The sequence below is a fragment of the Kwoniella europaea genome, chromosome 1 (genome assembly GCF_036810445.1).
Source record: "Kwoniella europaea PYCC6329 chromosome 1, complete sequence".
Classification (NCBI taxonomy): domain Eukaryota; kingdom Fungi; phylum Basidiomycota; class Tremellomycetes; order Tremellales; family Cryptococcaceae; genus Kwoniella; species Kwoniella europaea.
This window is the reverse complement of record NC_089487.1, coordinates 9,203,002-9,215,091: the sequence shown is the minus strand read 5'-3', so window position 1 is coordinate 9,215,091 and position 12,090 is coordinate 9,203,002. Positions and strand designations below refer to the sequence as shown.

The 12,090-nt window shown below is 44.4% G+C and overlaps 6 protein-coding genes across 6 annotated transcripts; 1 reads left to right on the top strand and 5 right to left on the bottom strand.

Moving 5' to 3' along the window:
* Positions 1-335: 335 nt before the first annotated feature.
* On the bottom strand, positions 336-1,897 carry V865_003516 (uncharacterized protein; the record flags this gene model as incomplete). The annotated part of the gene is made up of 4 exons (XM_066227309.1): positions 336-680; positions 824-902; positions 966-1,491; positions 1,564-1,897. 4 exons carry the CDS (start codon positions 1,895-1,897, stop codon positions 336-338), a joined length of 1,284 nt encoding a protein of 427 aa, XP_066083406.1.
* Positions 1,898-1,965: 68 nt separating this feature from the next.
* Positions 1,966-2,252, bottom strand: V865_003515 (uncharacterized protein; the record flags this gene model as incomplete). The annotated part of the gene is made up of 2 exons (XM_066227308.1): positions 1,966-2,049; positions 2,103-2,252. The coding sequence occupies 2 exons, from the start codon at positions 2,250-2,252 to the stop codon at positions 1,966-1,968; spliced, it is 234 nt and encodes a 77-aa protein (XP_066083405.1).
* Positions 2,253-3,517: 1,265 nt separating this feature from the next.
* V865_003514 (uncharacterized protein) lies at positions 3,518-4,600 on the bottom strand (the record flags this gene model as incomplete). Its single annotated transcript, XM_066227307.1, has 3 exons — positions 3,518-3,872; positions 3,943-4,456; positions 4,525-4,600. 3 exons carry the CDS (start codon positions 4,598-4,600, stop codon positions 3,518-3,520), a joined length of 945 nt encoding a protein of 314 aa, XP_066083404.1.
* A 917-nt stretch (positions 4,601-5,517) lies between these two features.
* V865_003513 (uncharacterized protein) lies at positions 5,518-5,971 on the bottom strand (the record flags this gene model as incomplete). The annotated part of the gene is made up of 2 exons (XM_066227306.1): positions 5,518-5,828; positions 5,944-5,971. 2 exons carry the CDS (start codon positions 5,969-5,971, stop codon positions 5,518-5,520), a joined length of 339 nt encoding a protein of 112 aa, XP_066083403.1.
* A 651-nt stretch (positions 5,972-6,622) lies between these two features.
* Positions 6,623-8,260, top strand: V865_003512 (uncharacterized protein; the record flags this gene model as incomplete). The annotated part of the gene is made up of 5 exons (XM_066227305.1): positions 6,623-6,757; positions 6,809-6,853; positions 6,923-7,250; positions 7,322-7,850; positions 7,906-8,260. The coding sequence occupies 5 exons, from the start codon at positions 6,623-6,625 to the stop codon at positions 8,258-8,260; spliced, it is 1,392 nt and encodes a 463-aa protein (XP_066083402.1).
* A 1,641-nt stretch (positions 8,261-9,901) lies between these two features.
* V865_003511 (uncharacterized protein) lies at positions 9,902-11,915 on the bottom strand (the record flags this gene model as incomplete). The annotated part of the gene is made up of 5 exons (XM_066227304.1): positions 9,902-10,556; positions 10,624-11,152; positions 11,210-11,573; positions 11,635-11,694; positions 11,763-11,915. The coding sequence occupies 5 exons, from the start codon at positions 11,913-11,915 to the stop codon at positions 9,902-9,904; spliced, it is 1,761 nt and encodes a 586-aa protein (XP_066083401.1).
* Between the last annotated feature and the right edge of the window lie 175 nt (positions 11,916-12,090).

Here is a 12,090-nt window from a genome sequence, read left to right as displayed (position 1 = left end):
ACATAATTGCTTGGATTCTTTCTTTTCCGTTTGTTTGTGTTCATGATACGACATGATAATCTCTTTCTTGTAAACTATTCCTCCTTTTCTTGCCTCTCTTGGTTTCTTGTGATTTAGTGTTAGTACGATCGGTCGATTGGTCAATATGGTTATTTGTATCATTATAGTCTAGTATAGTACGTCGTAACGTTGTTGTTTCTCTTTATAGTGTATGCATGCATCGTTCATAGCAATCACTCTCATCGTACAGTAAAAAAATGAACTACACAAAGCTCAGTCCAGTCTAAAGTCTAGACGTTTGACTTCACGTGCATGCATTCAGCATTTATGGGTATCTAGGGACTGATCCGCACACCTGCACGCTCTTCGTCAGTGGTATCGTCTGCTCGTTGATCCACCTTGGCCCTCTCTTCATCCCGCTCAGATATCAGCCCGTTGTCTTCTTCATTCCTACCATGCTCTGCATGTTCTTGACTCTTATTCTCATCCTTCTCTCGATGCCATTGAAAAGCTTCTTCCGTCGCCTTTTCGATAGTCCAATCAAGTATCTTCATAAGCTCTTGTAAACCCTTATTATCTTTATATCTTTCCATCATATACACACGCCAATCGACATCGTCTAGTGGGGGCTGAAAGTCAGATGGGAGATCCGGCTCGAACGGTTCTCTGAAGCCTATCTTCTTGTAAAAGTCATACCAGCGCCCTATGAGACTCAATCTTTGATATAATCTCCCTTTTTCCACACAATCCCCCAGATCAGGCCTTCCAAAATTATTAGAGCAGTCAATGAGAAAATGTTCTTCCTCTGTCATACTGTTCCCACCGGGGAAAAGGTTGATGCTTTCGTAAAGTAAAGTAGAGGGGGAGCAGCAAACGCTTCGGCTTTGGTTGTGATATACGCCCTAGAATGAATGATAATCAGAACTCGCCCCTGTATGAATAGCTCGTAAGTGGAAGAGACCCACCATTGCCAGTCCAACACTCCACAGATCTTTCCATCATCATCCCATAACAGCTGATCACCTTTTTCATCATCATGTTTGATATATACCTCGGTGATAGGACTGGCGAGGATTTTGGAGTGCTCGACTAGCTCGCGCATCTCCAAATGCCACAAATAGGAATCGATAGGCCCAGATTCCCCAACTGCTCCCATCAAGATATAGTCGAGCGTGGTATCTATATGAGATAGATAACATTCTTTCTGAGTTGAAAATGGACCAAGAAGATAAGGTGGTTCAGGTTTTTGGAAAGTTCCTCTAGTGATGATGGGTCCAACTACTTCACCGCTTTTGTTCATTTGCAAACATCCGATTTGGTTGAGGGGCAGTACAAGATGAGACATCTTGATTTGATGTAAAGCGTATGCTTCGATGTATTTTTTGATATCTTCCTCTGGTAAGCGCATAGGATAGAAAGGGGTCTTCCGAATCGGCCGAGGTCGACCTTGCAGGAAAGTGTAGAAGAAGTAGTCGAATGGGAAAGGTGATACTGCCACGTAGAGATTGAGCGATGTCTTCCGACTCACAGGTACAGTCGAGTATCAATAATGGATGTACTTACTTGTTGGCATACCATTGTTGCAACCATCCAAATATCTAGACAGCCAAGCCTCCGGCACAGAGATCCCACCTGATCTCAATCTTTGCAAAGTGGCAACTTCGCTCTTGATATCAGCTTCTCGTACCTCATGAGGAATTCGATGACCTCGATCCTGTCGTACTCTAATCAACCATTTGACACCATCATCGAACTCCATCAGGAAGTGAACGTTGTAGGCGGCATACCACTTGGACTTCTGAAGAGTTTCATAGTCCTCGGGTAGATGTAGAGTGCAATTGGAGGTAGGACGAAGCTGTTTGACATCTCTGAGTATGATATTTTTGTATGTGTGCATTTGAAGTAGGATGGAAGTAAGCTAAGAAAGAAGTCAGAACGTCATATAGCCAGGTGGACCGTTATTGATTATGGCGGGTTTATACTCACATATTGACGTTCTGTATCCGCTTGAATCTGTCTGATTGCCGTCATGCGCAATTCTGGAGTTTCCTGCATCCAATAATCAGCTCCCATTCGCAAATGAGAGGATTAGCGAGATTCACCTTCGTCCTGGCTTTTTGACAAGGGTGATGATCTGGTGTATCATGCTCGGAGCAACAGACAACATGACAAAGTGAGCATATAGCATCCCAGCGCAAGACTCTAGCTTGACACCCAGTAGCTTCACAAGGGTATTCAATGAGTTCTGGCATGATGGTCGAAGTGGTGGATTTTTGCTATGAGATCAGAAGGATAAGATTTCAAGGAGTGACGAGGGGATTCGACAATCTGACAATCGGATAGCAATCGTCTCTGATGTGACTCGTGTGAGTGAGTGGTTGATGAATTTGACGGAAGCGGACCATGCATCACACGGATCTTCTGCATCCAAGCCATCAATCCAAAGCCAAAGGAAGGTGGCACTTTTGGTCGTGTTGGGTTTGTGTGGCATCGGAACCATCATGGCACAGATCAAAGGTATGGTACAATATGTGTCTTGGAACACCAAAGTCGTACGTCAATTGCTGTGGTATCACTGTCTATCCCACACAGACATCTGAACGGGTGTGTATCGGGCACTCGGTCAGAAGCAAGCAAGTAGATCACAGAGAAGACAGCACACGGTACAAACACCTCGATTGATACGATTTCGAATCACCTCATTAAGTCGATGTCACGGTATTGATTGTGAATTGGCATGCAATGTTTTGATCAATGGTCGAGAAGTTTTCATCCGCTCCGTCAGATGCTTCTGCGAGCGGTTGTGTTTTAGCGCTATTCTATTGTCTTCAACCTCAACTTCAAGACGTGTTCGATTGCATCATTTCGTCAGAAACCGGAGACAGGCAAGATTCGATCGATGTACATATAAGGGTGAGGTAATGTTGGAATCCTGTGTCTTATTTCTCACAGTTCTTCACAAGAACAAACTTTCACATAAGTTTGCACTTCCAGATTCCCTACACCTCAATATGTGAGTCAGCCGGTTATCCAGTCAACCCCTTCCTTTCACGCTAATAAAATATACAGGTCTTGCCCCCGCTGTCTCAATATTCCTGGATCACGACAAGGTGGCCGTTATTGTTACCTTCGTATGTCCTTTCTATCCGTGTAGCGAAGGGATGTTGCTTGATAGGATATCTGACAGATGGCGGTACAGGTAATCCAGTCGATACAGTCTATCAAACCTCAACCTCTTCCACAACAACACTGCTGGTGCCACTACCGATAGCGATACAAAAACCGATACCAACAAATCTGCTGATACCAACAAGGATAACAACAGATCTTCCGGAGCTACTTTTGGTCAAAAGTGAAGTTGAGCCTAATAACAGGGCTGCGAGTCAAAAAAGAGTGGAAATTGGTCAGAGGGATGGTACTATAGCAAGGCAATGAATGGCGATAAATGCGGATATAATACATTGGCAGTGTTCTATATGCGATAGCATGATGCTCAAGATCCCAATCAATGAAGGATTCAGGCGATGGTATTCTTGAGCAAACGAAGGTACCCTTCATCTTCACCATATCGAGTGAGGCACCAATCCTTGTATTCTCCATCATTAGCGAAACAGATCTTATCACCAGTAACGATCTCTCTCAACGCTTTGAGATGATTGAGTTCCGGATGATATCCCAATAGGATGTTGAGTCTTTGATAGAATTTACCTTCTTGAACACATTTAGCCAGATCTGAGTGACCAAGATTGACATACTCTGTGATCAGCATCTCCTCCAACGAAGATAGAGTGTTGTCACCATCCCAGAAGGAAGATGGGAGGATCATGGCAAGAGGTGGAGAGAATGCTTCGGCTTTGGAAGTAACGTATGCCCTAGAATATCACATTGGTCTGTCATCTGAAAGTTCAGCGGAATCAAACCGCGGGGGTAGCATGTACTCACCATTCCCAATCGATGATGCCAGTGATATGACCTTCGTCGTTCACGAATATATGAGCCCCTTTATCGTCTGCATGTTTAAGATAGAACTTCCTTTCATCGGTGTCCTCTTCCCACTTTTGGTACAAGTGTATAAGAGCTCGGAGGTCAAGGTGAAAGAGGTAAATGAGATTTGGATCATCCGGATATAGTTTACCCTTTTCGACCATTTCAAGATTAAAGTCAATTTGAGCCAAGTATCGTTCTTTGTTGCTGAGGAAAGGACCGAGGAAGTGAGGCGGGTCATCGAAACGGAACCAAAGATCTATCAGAGGCCCTACTGTTGTAGAAGAGGAGTCGAGTGGATCGGGGTAAATAGACCCTATTCTGTCAAAGGGTACGGACTTGATCTTGATTCGGAAAAGCGCATAATCTGGAATGACCTGAGCTAACCTTTGAGGTGATTCTTCTCCATTCAAGATAGCTGGATGAAGTGGTTCTCCGTCTACAAAATCAAGGAAGAGGTATTGTAATTCATCTATGACGGCCATCAATCAGCAAATATACTGTACACACAATCTTGTCCCGAAATTGGTGAGCACTCACCATGTCCGACGCGATCTGTTGCAGGCGGCAAGTGAATTTTTGGTACCAGTCTAGTCGCTTCGTTCAGGATCTTCATGGTTTCAATCTCGCTTTCATGGCAGGCGGAGAATTGGAAGTCTGCTTACGTACACGCGCAACCCACTTGACACCATCATCGAAGTCAATTATGAAAGCGATGTTGTAACCTCCATCGAGAAGATCAGTTGGTCCCTCAGCAATATCGATGGAGGAAGCATGACCAGGTCGCATGGAAGATGCCACTTTGTCAAGATGAGCGTCTCTTATTTTTTGCAGTAATTTAGACGTCTGTTCGGAATCATCGTCAGTTTCTGTTGTAAGGGTGTACTTAGCTATTTGAACTGACCTCCCCTTGCATTACTGCATATGTAGCCTCCCAAGCCGCATCGTCCTGATGACAGTATGAGCTTCCGACTGACTCTAAAGCCTATACCGATACGGGATGCTCACATCAAGCTCGACGCAAGGGCGGTAAAGAGGTGTGGTGTGAATGACGCATAGATGTTTGCCGCATTTTGTACAGTCGACAATCTCAGGTGTAGATCTGGCCCCAGAGTCGGTGTATTGGCAAGGCCAGGTGAGCATGGCTGAGTATGTTTAGGCTGACGATAAGGAGATAGAGCAAGAGTCTTGGGAAATGGTGACTTAGATTTGTGACGAAGACGTGTGAAAGATGACTTATGGTGATGTCCAAAGCGTGTTTTAGTTCATGCATATCAAAATACCAGCTCTAGAGGTGGCGGTGCTGGTTGTTCACTTTTTCGTGCATTTTTTGATCGTAACTGAGACTATAAAATGCACAGGGGAGGTGGCCTATACGCCTAAGACGAGAAGATTCTCGTGTGTGCAACACATTTCGAGCAGTGTAGGTGATTTTCGAAAGTGGAATGCTTCCGAGGCAGTGGAGTAGTGTACCATGAACATCTTCGATTCATTGGAAAACACACAACTCTATCACCTAGTAAGAAATCCCTTTTACATGTATATTAACCATTTATTCGCCATCTCCCAAGCTTTATAAGCCTTCTCATACTGTACCTGAGCGCTAGTCAAATCGGAATTTGCACTAGATACAACCCATTGAGCAGCTCTAAGCTTGGTGGCAAAATCGTTGATTCTAGCTTGAGCAGATTCCATAATGTGGGGAGGAGACATTTCAGCTTGAAATTCGTAGTATTCGGCATATGCTTCTTCAACCTTAGTTTGCATTTCGTCTTGTTGAATCTGAGCGGAACGAAGACGGGCGCTTTGAGATTCCCAGATGGAGAATGATATTCGCACTTTACCTGATAGTCACAAGAAGTGGCGAAATCAGTCATTTTTCTCCTCGATTGCACTGTCGTAACGATCCATCTTGGGAGATGAACAAGATTTGAATTGTTAATAGAAAAGATGACTTACATTCTAGGCATGTGTGAATATGTGACATCTGATCTTCAGCTTTTTCCCTCGAGCAAGAACGACACCAGCCCATTTTGAGAATCACAATTGTACGACAAGAGGAGAGGTGTAGTTGTTCAGAGGGAAGACACTGGTTTTGTTCGGACGATTTCATATATATTCCACTGCATATGTCAAACTGCATATCATACTTGATGCGTTTGAAAAGTGCATGGCAACTCGACATAACGAGAAGCAAGAATCACCGAGTTCGTGTCTGGCATAGGGTTGCAATGCTTCTTTTCTGATTTTGAAGCTTCTCCATATGCGCGTATGTGCTGATCTCAGAGGCTTCTCGATGTTATTCCGATCCAGCTTGTAAACGTGCATATAGCATGTTTGCTAGACTGAACTCGTGGGAGAAGGTGACAGACGAAAAATGCTGTACACTCGACGTGTATAACTAGGTACCGAAGCTGTACAGTAGTGTGATGTGCCATCAAGTCCGACTATGAGCGATGACAAACCGCCACATTCACCGCTTGGTGACGCTCACATGCACACACATACACAATACGCACATACATATACTCTACATGCACGGTCGTCAATCATTGTGTTCTCTTCTTCGTTGACGTTCTTCGTATCTGCACTCTAATCGGAGTCCCTGCTCAGTAGATCGCACCAGTTCCATATCACCATGCTCACTTGGCCTTGCGACTATCCCGGTTGTCAGCTTCGATCCATCCCCCAAACCGGCGACTGCCGAATCTGTTACAAGCGTTTATGCAAAATTCACGCTTTCGAGGCTTACCACCCTTGTCTCGAGCTTGATGTGAGTCCGTCTTTTTATGGAATATCATATCAATAGCTGACCTGGAATTAGGAGGATGAACGTGATGCGAGGGATTACGCAAATTCGGAAGCCGCTGTGAGTTCTGGAGCTAAAGTTCCATTTGTTGCTAGCGCTGAGCTGACATGACCATTGGACTGATGGTAGCGTACTGAACTCCTCGAAATCGTCCGAAACGCACATCTCGACAAAATCGCTTCTTCCATGCGAAACGGTCATGACTGTACCATCGACATCCCCAACAGTGGAGAAACAATTTTGGAAGGTGGGGTGAATCTTCATCTCATCCTTACGTTCGACGATGGTAAAAAATGGTGTGCGAGAATTCGGAAACGCAATATCCTTGCTCCAACATCAGCTATCAGATCAATGGAGGATCAAAGTGAGATAGCATCCATGAAGATCTTGAATCGAATCACAAATGGGATTGTACCGATGGTATATGAGATCCCAAGTGATCTTCAACCCAACACTGGTGAGTTATCACCCTTCTCATCGGATGTCGAATGAGTTACTGTCACTGACCGGAAAATAATGGACAGGTAGATGGACTCGACTTCTTCTACATGGATTTCGTTCCGGGTAAACCATTGAATGCACCGATTTTGAATGGAGAAGAAACTCCGGAGCAGATGGATCAGGCAGTGCATGATTACGCTCTTTTCCAAATCAGTCTCAAATCCCTTTCTTTCGACGCCATCGGATCTTTATACCCTGCATCTTCTAACTTCACGCCTGAACATGGTGACCATCCGGTCATAGTTGGTCCTCTACTTTCGCTCCACCTTCGTTTCGATGAGCCACCTCACTTCATTGGACCTTTCAAGAGCAACAAAGAGAGATATCTGTGGTCCATTGATCTGGTCTTGAGAAAGGTCATAGAAGGAGTCTTCCATCCAGAGGCGGCACGCTATGTGTACCTCGCGCATCTAGAGCTGAAAGATATGGTCAACCGATTCGATAAGTGGGACACGTTCGAAGATGGAAAGTTTTACTTTAAACATGGGGATGATAAGGGAGATCATATCATGGTGGATGAAAATGGTCACATCACAGGTATATTAGATTGGGAATGGTGAGTTGACTCTCGAGTCTTCTCCATTGGTGATGGCTAAGGTTTCTGCGGACAGGGCTTATGTCACGTCCAAAGCTGAAGGCTTCGCCTGTTGCGATGCTTTCATGAATCCTAAAGTCTTTTGGGATGGCGACAATTCTTTATCTCGACTCGAACTCAAGCTGATCGAGGAGTATGAAGCACTAGGACATTCTGACTTGGGAGACTGCGTGAGGCATGGTAGGATTTATCAGCGATTAGAGGAACTGGTTGGTCGGTACCCAGATTTAGACTTTCTGAACTCGATTCGAGAGCTGCTATCCAGCGATGATATTTCCTTCGCCGATTCAGACGATTATGTTGAATGGGCTCACCATAAGTATGGAAATGATACACAATACCAAGAGCTGCTGACTCAAGACGAGTCGTAAGCATTGGACGTTTGTAATGATTGGTATAGCGATGAATCTCATTTTATCCGTCGATCAAGCTCTGCATTCTCTGCTATTCTACAAAAGAGCAAATTACCTATAATACTCCATGCCTCCTCACCCAAACACAGCCGGAGAACCTGATTTGTGATCCGAAGGGACCAATCAAATCAGAACATCGTCATTTACTTTTGTTCTGTACGTGGAACGGATTGGGAGACTTGTCTACAGTCAGAACGGTCAGTCCGATGGATAACGCTAGTCAAACCGATATAATGACTTACGTTTTCCACATTTAGAGCTTCCCGTCTTAGCTTTGTTGTCACAGCCCTTGCTGTTACATATCGGTTTGCTGATCCAGAAAATAACCCAAATCGGTGTCTCTTCTTGCTGGTATAGCGGTGGGAAGAAACGACTTACTTTTTAGGGTTATTGTCGACTTTCTTCTCCTCCTTCTTCTCGGTAGTGGTGTCGGTAGGCCTAAAGATGCAAAGATTTATTAGATTCATCTGTAAAGCGGGCTAGACTCACTTGGGAACGATCAGATCTTTATATTTTTGTGGAAGAGATAAGAGAATGGTTAGTGATGCAGTATGCTGGATACGACTTCTCAGAACTTCATGTATCACATATATATAAACGTCTGTACCCAACGAAAAAGAAGAATAATTTTGGTTAGGTCGTGTTTGGGGCGCTGTGAACGTCATTCGCATCAATCTCTCGACTGAGATGCTAAATCTCAACGGAGCGTCCTCATCAACACAGTAATGCTCCTGAAAGAAGATCACACAAAGCTATCTCAAGCCTCTCAATACTCTTTTCCGCGTTGATCCGCTCTTGACATTCGTCAGTATATCGGGGACGAAGCTCAAAATCAGTTGTGCATGAAACGAATGAGAAGCGTACAACAACAATAAAAACGGTAGTTGATCTATACGTCCAGCATTTGGTTGATGCATCGGCTCTATTCGGTGCCATTCTCCTTGTTACGAAGAGACTCGTGACACTCATGTAGACCAAACATTCCTTTGCGGATTGATTGATCTGGGTACGCGCTTCTTCTTTCAAGAGTGATGACAAGAAGGTTCCGACAGTTATGACATGGATCTTGATCCGCCATTTTGGTCTAGATGATGGGCTCGAACGGTATATTGTACGTCTCTTTCGTTGTTACAATGCTTCAATTCTTGATGTTGAGTCGAGTCAAATTGTTTCAGAATCTGCCACTTTGAATCTGGTGATGATCGATCAAAAAACAAATGCTGTAATAAATCTTCTCCTTTTTCTTGTCTTGCTGATGAATCTCAATTTATCAAGTATTTCAGAGAAAGCACGGCCTTCCCTTTTAGAGCCCAATTATCGATATTGCCCTTTCTCATATTGCCAATGGACATATCTGCCGTGGCCATACCCTCAATGCATATATTTGGCATCTTCAACTACGAGAATGAGTGGTCAATCGTAAATTGCGAAATAAGACAACAGAAGAGGGATATGTCAGATATGCTGATGCCAAAAATATTCATTTGATTATCAATAAAGAGAATAAGATCGCTGTAATTATCGATTGGGAAGGATGTGGGATTTATCTACATACCCAGTATCATATCTGCTAGAGAAAGTATTAGACACTGTTTGATCTTACTCAACGGTTGACCTATTGCTGCTAGAGTGAAGAAGGATTCTTCTCGTTTTTGACTTGGGTCTCTCTTCACCTGTAGCACTTTCCTCCATTTTCTTCTGCTTCTTCAACTCGATACGAAGTCTATTTTCCACCATAGCCTTTTCCCTCGCTACAACATCTTCGGACTTTCTCCTCCTTCGATCCTCGACCGATAGAGACCACCATTCTGACCTCTTACGATCTTTCTCTTCCCATCCTCTAGATGAGATCACTTTCTTTCGCTCTTCTTCTAAGTCCCATCCAGCCTTCGAGATGAGTTTTTGGAGTTCGGGATTATCGATATACCGCTCCACCATGTAAACGGTCCAATCCTTATCAGCGTAAAATGGAGGTTGGAGTGATTCAGGTTTGGTATCTTCGAAAGCATCCATCAAAGCCATTGGCATACAGATCATGACGTACCATCCATGAAATCTGCCAATTGATTCCAGGTATTGGTATTTCTTCCCCTTTCTAACGCAGTGGGCGAGATCCGGACGATTTGAACGTTCGTAGAAGTCGATGAGAACTTTCTCTCTGACTGTATGCAGATCTTGTCTCTCGTAAGGCGCATTGGTATGGTCGCAGAATAAAGGAGAGGAGAAGGCTTCGGCTTTGGTGGTGACAAATGCCCTATGAACGATCACAACATCAGCATATGACAATGTTCGTGTCAGATATCAAAGATGTTCTTGCTCACATTTCCCAATCAAGGATAGCTGTCAGCTTACCTTCATCATCACCCCATAAAATATCCCCTTTCGCATCCGCATGGCGTACATATACCTCAGTAACCTCTTCAGCTAATTCCGGACAGGTCTCTACTAACTCTTTGAGAGTCAGATGCCACAGATATGCCTTGAGGGCGTCATGGTCGTTCATGACACCTTGACTGATATGCGATAATACGATGTCGATCTGAGTTAAATACCGCTGTTGGTTGCTCTTGAATGGACCAGGAAAATGAGGTGTTTCGATGTTGTTCACTCCCCATAAGCTGAGTAGGGGACCAATCGACACTGAGTCATTGTGCCCATCGGAAGGGACCAGCGAACCGATTAAGGTGGATTTTATAGGATGGTTGGAAAGCAGGATCTGATTTCTTCCGTAATCTTCTATCAACCTTCGATCGTGATCGTCCACGTCACGATATGTTTGCAGTGTAAGATGCGGCATGAGCTGAGATTTACCTGCCATGAATTCACAGAAGAAGTAACAGATTGAAGTATCTACAGCCGGAGGAGATCAGCTTTAGGCCATTGGACTGACTGAAGGAGCTAGCATACCTTCAAACAAGTCACCCGCTTCTTCTTCTACCCTGGTTTTGATTGGAATCCACGCTTGAGGTACTGGCATACCGAAAGATCTGAGTGTTTGCAGCGTTACCACTTCACTTATGGCTGTCTGTTTGAGTACCTCAATTGGCGGTACACCATGATGTGCTTGCCGGACCCTTATCAGCCATTTGACACCGTCATCGAACTCTAGCGGGAAATGTATGTTGATAGCACCATACGATCGCTCGTTATCGAGAATCGTTTGGGAGTCAGGTGGAAGGACCAGATTGCAATGATGACCAGGACGGAGTGATTCTGCTAAGTTGATGATGGCGAATCGTGATCTTTCAAGCTTCTCGAGTAGTAAGCCATACTGTGGGGATATAGATACATCGGTCAATCACGATCTCGACATCATCCGCTCCTCGACTCACCTGTCGCAGTCGTATCTGCCTATCTATCTGTTGCTGTTCAGCATGCTTGCGTGTCGGGTTCTACTTGGGTTTGAAACAGCAACAAATGAGCCGGGCTAAAGTGAGGCATAGCATTGATGGCAACTCACCAGAAGATCAAACCGTACGCAGTCATGGTAGGCTTGGACGTTATGTTCTTGACAGTACACGTCCTCACATAACCTACACACTGATTTGCTGTTGGTGACGGTGAAATTATTGCAATCTGCGATACAACATTTGGCGTCTGTGAAGAATGACATGTCTTCACGTTATATGTCATATGTGGTTATAGATTCGATGATACGAGATCAACTCCCAGCGCATGCATGTACAAGGCAATCCAATCAGGGTGATGATACAAGAATGGCACCGTGCTGTGAGGATACACGGACTGTGTGTTGCGATCAAAACACGCTTGTTCATCACCGGGTAAAT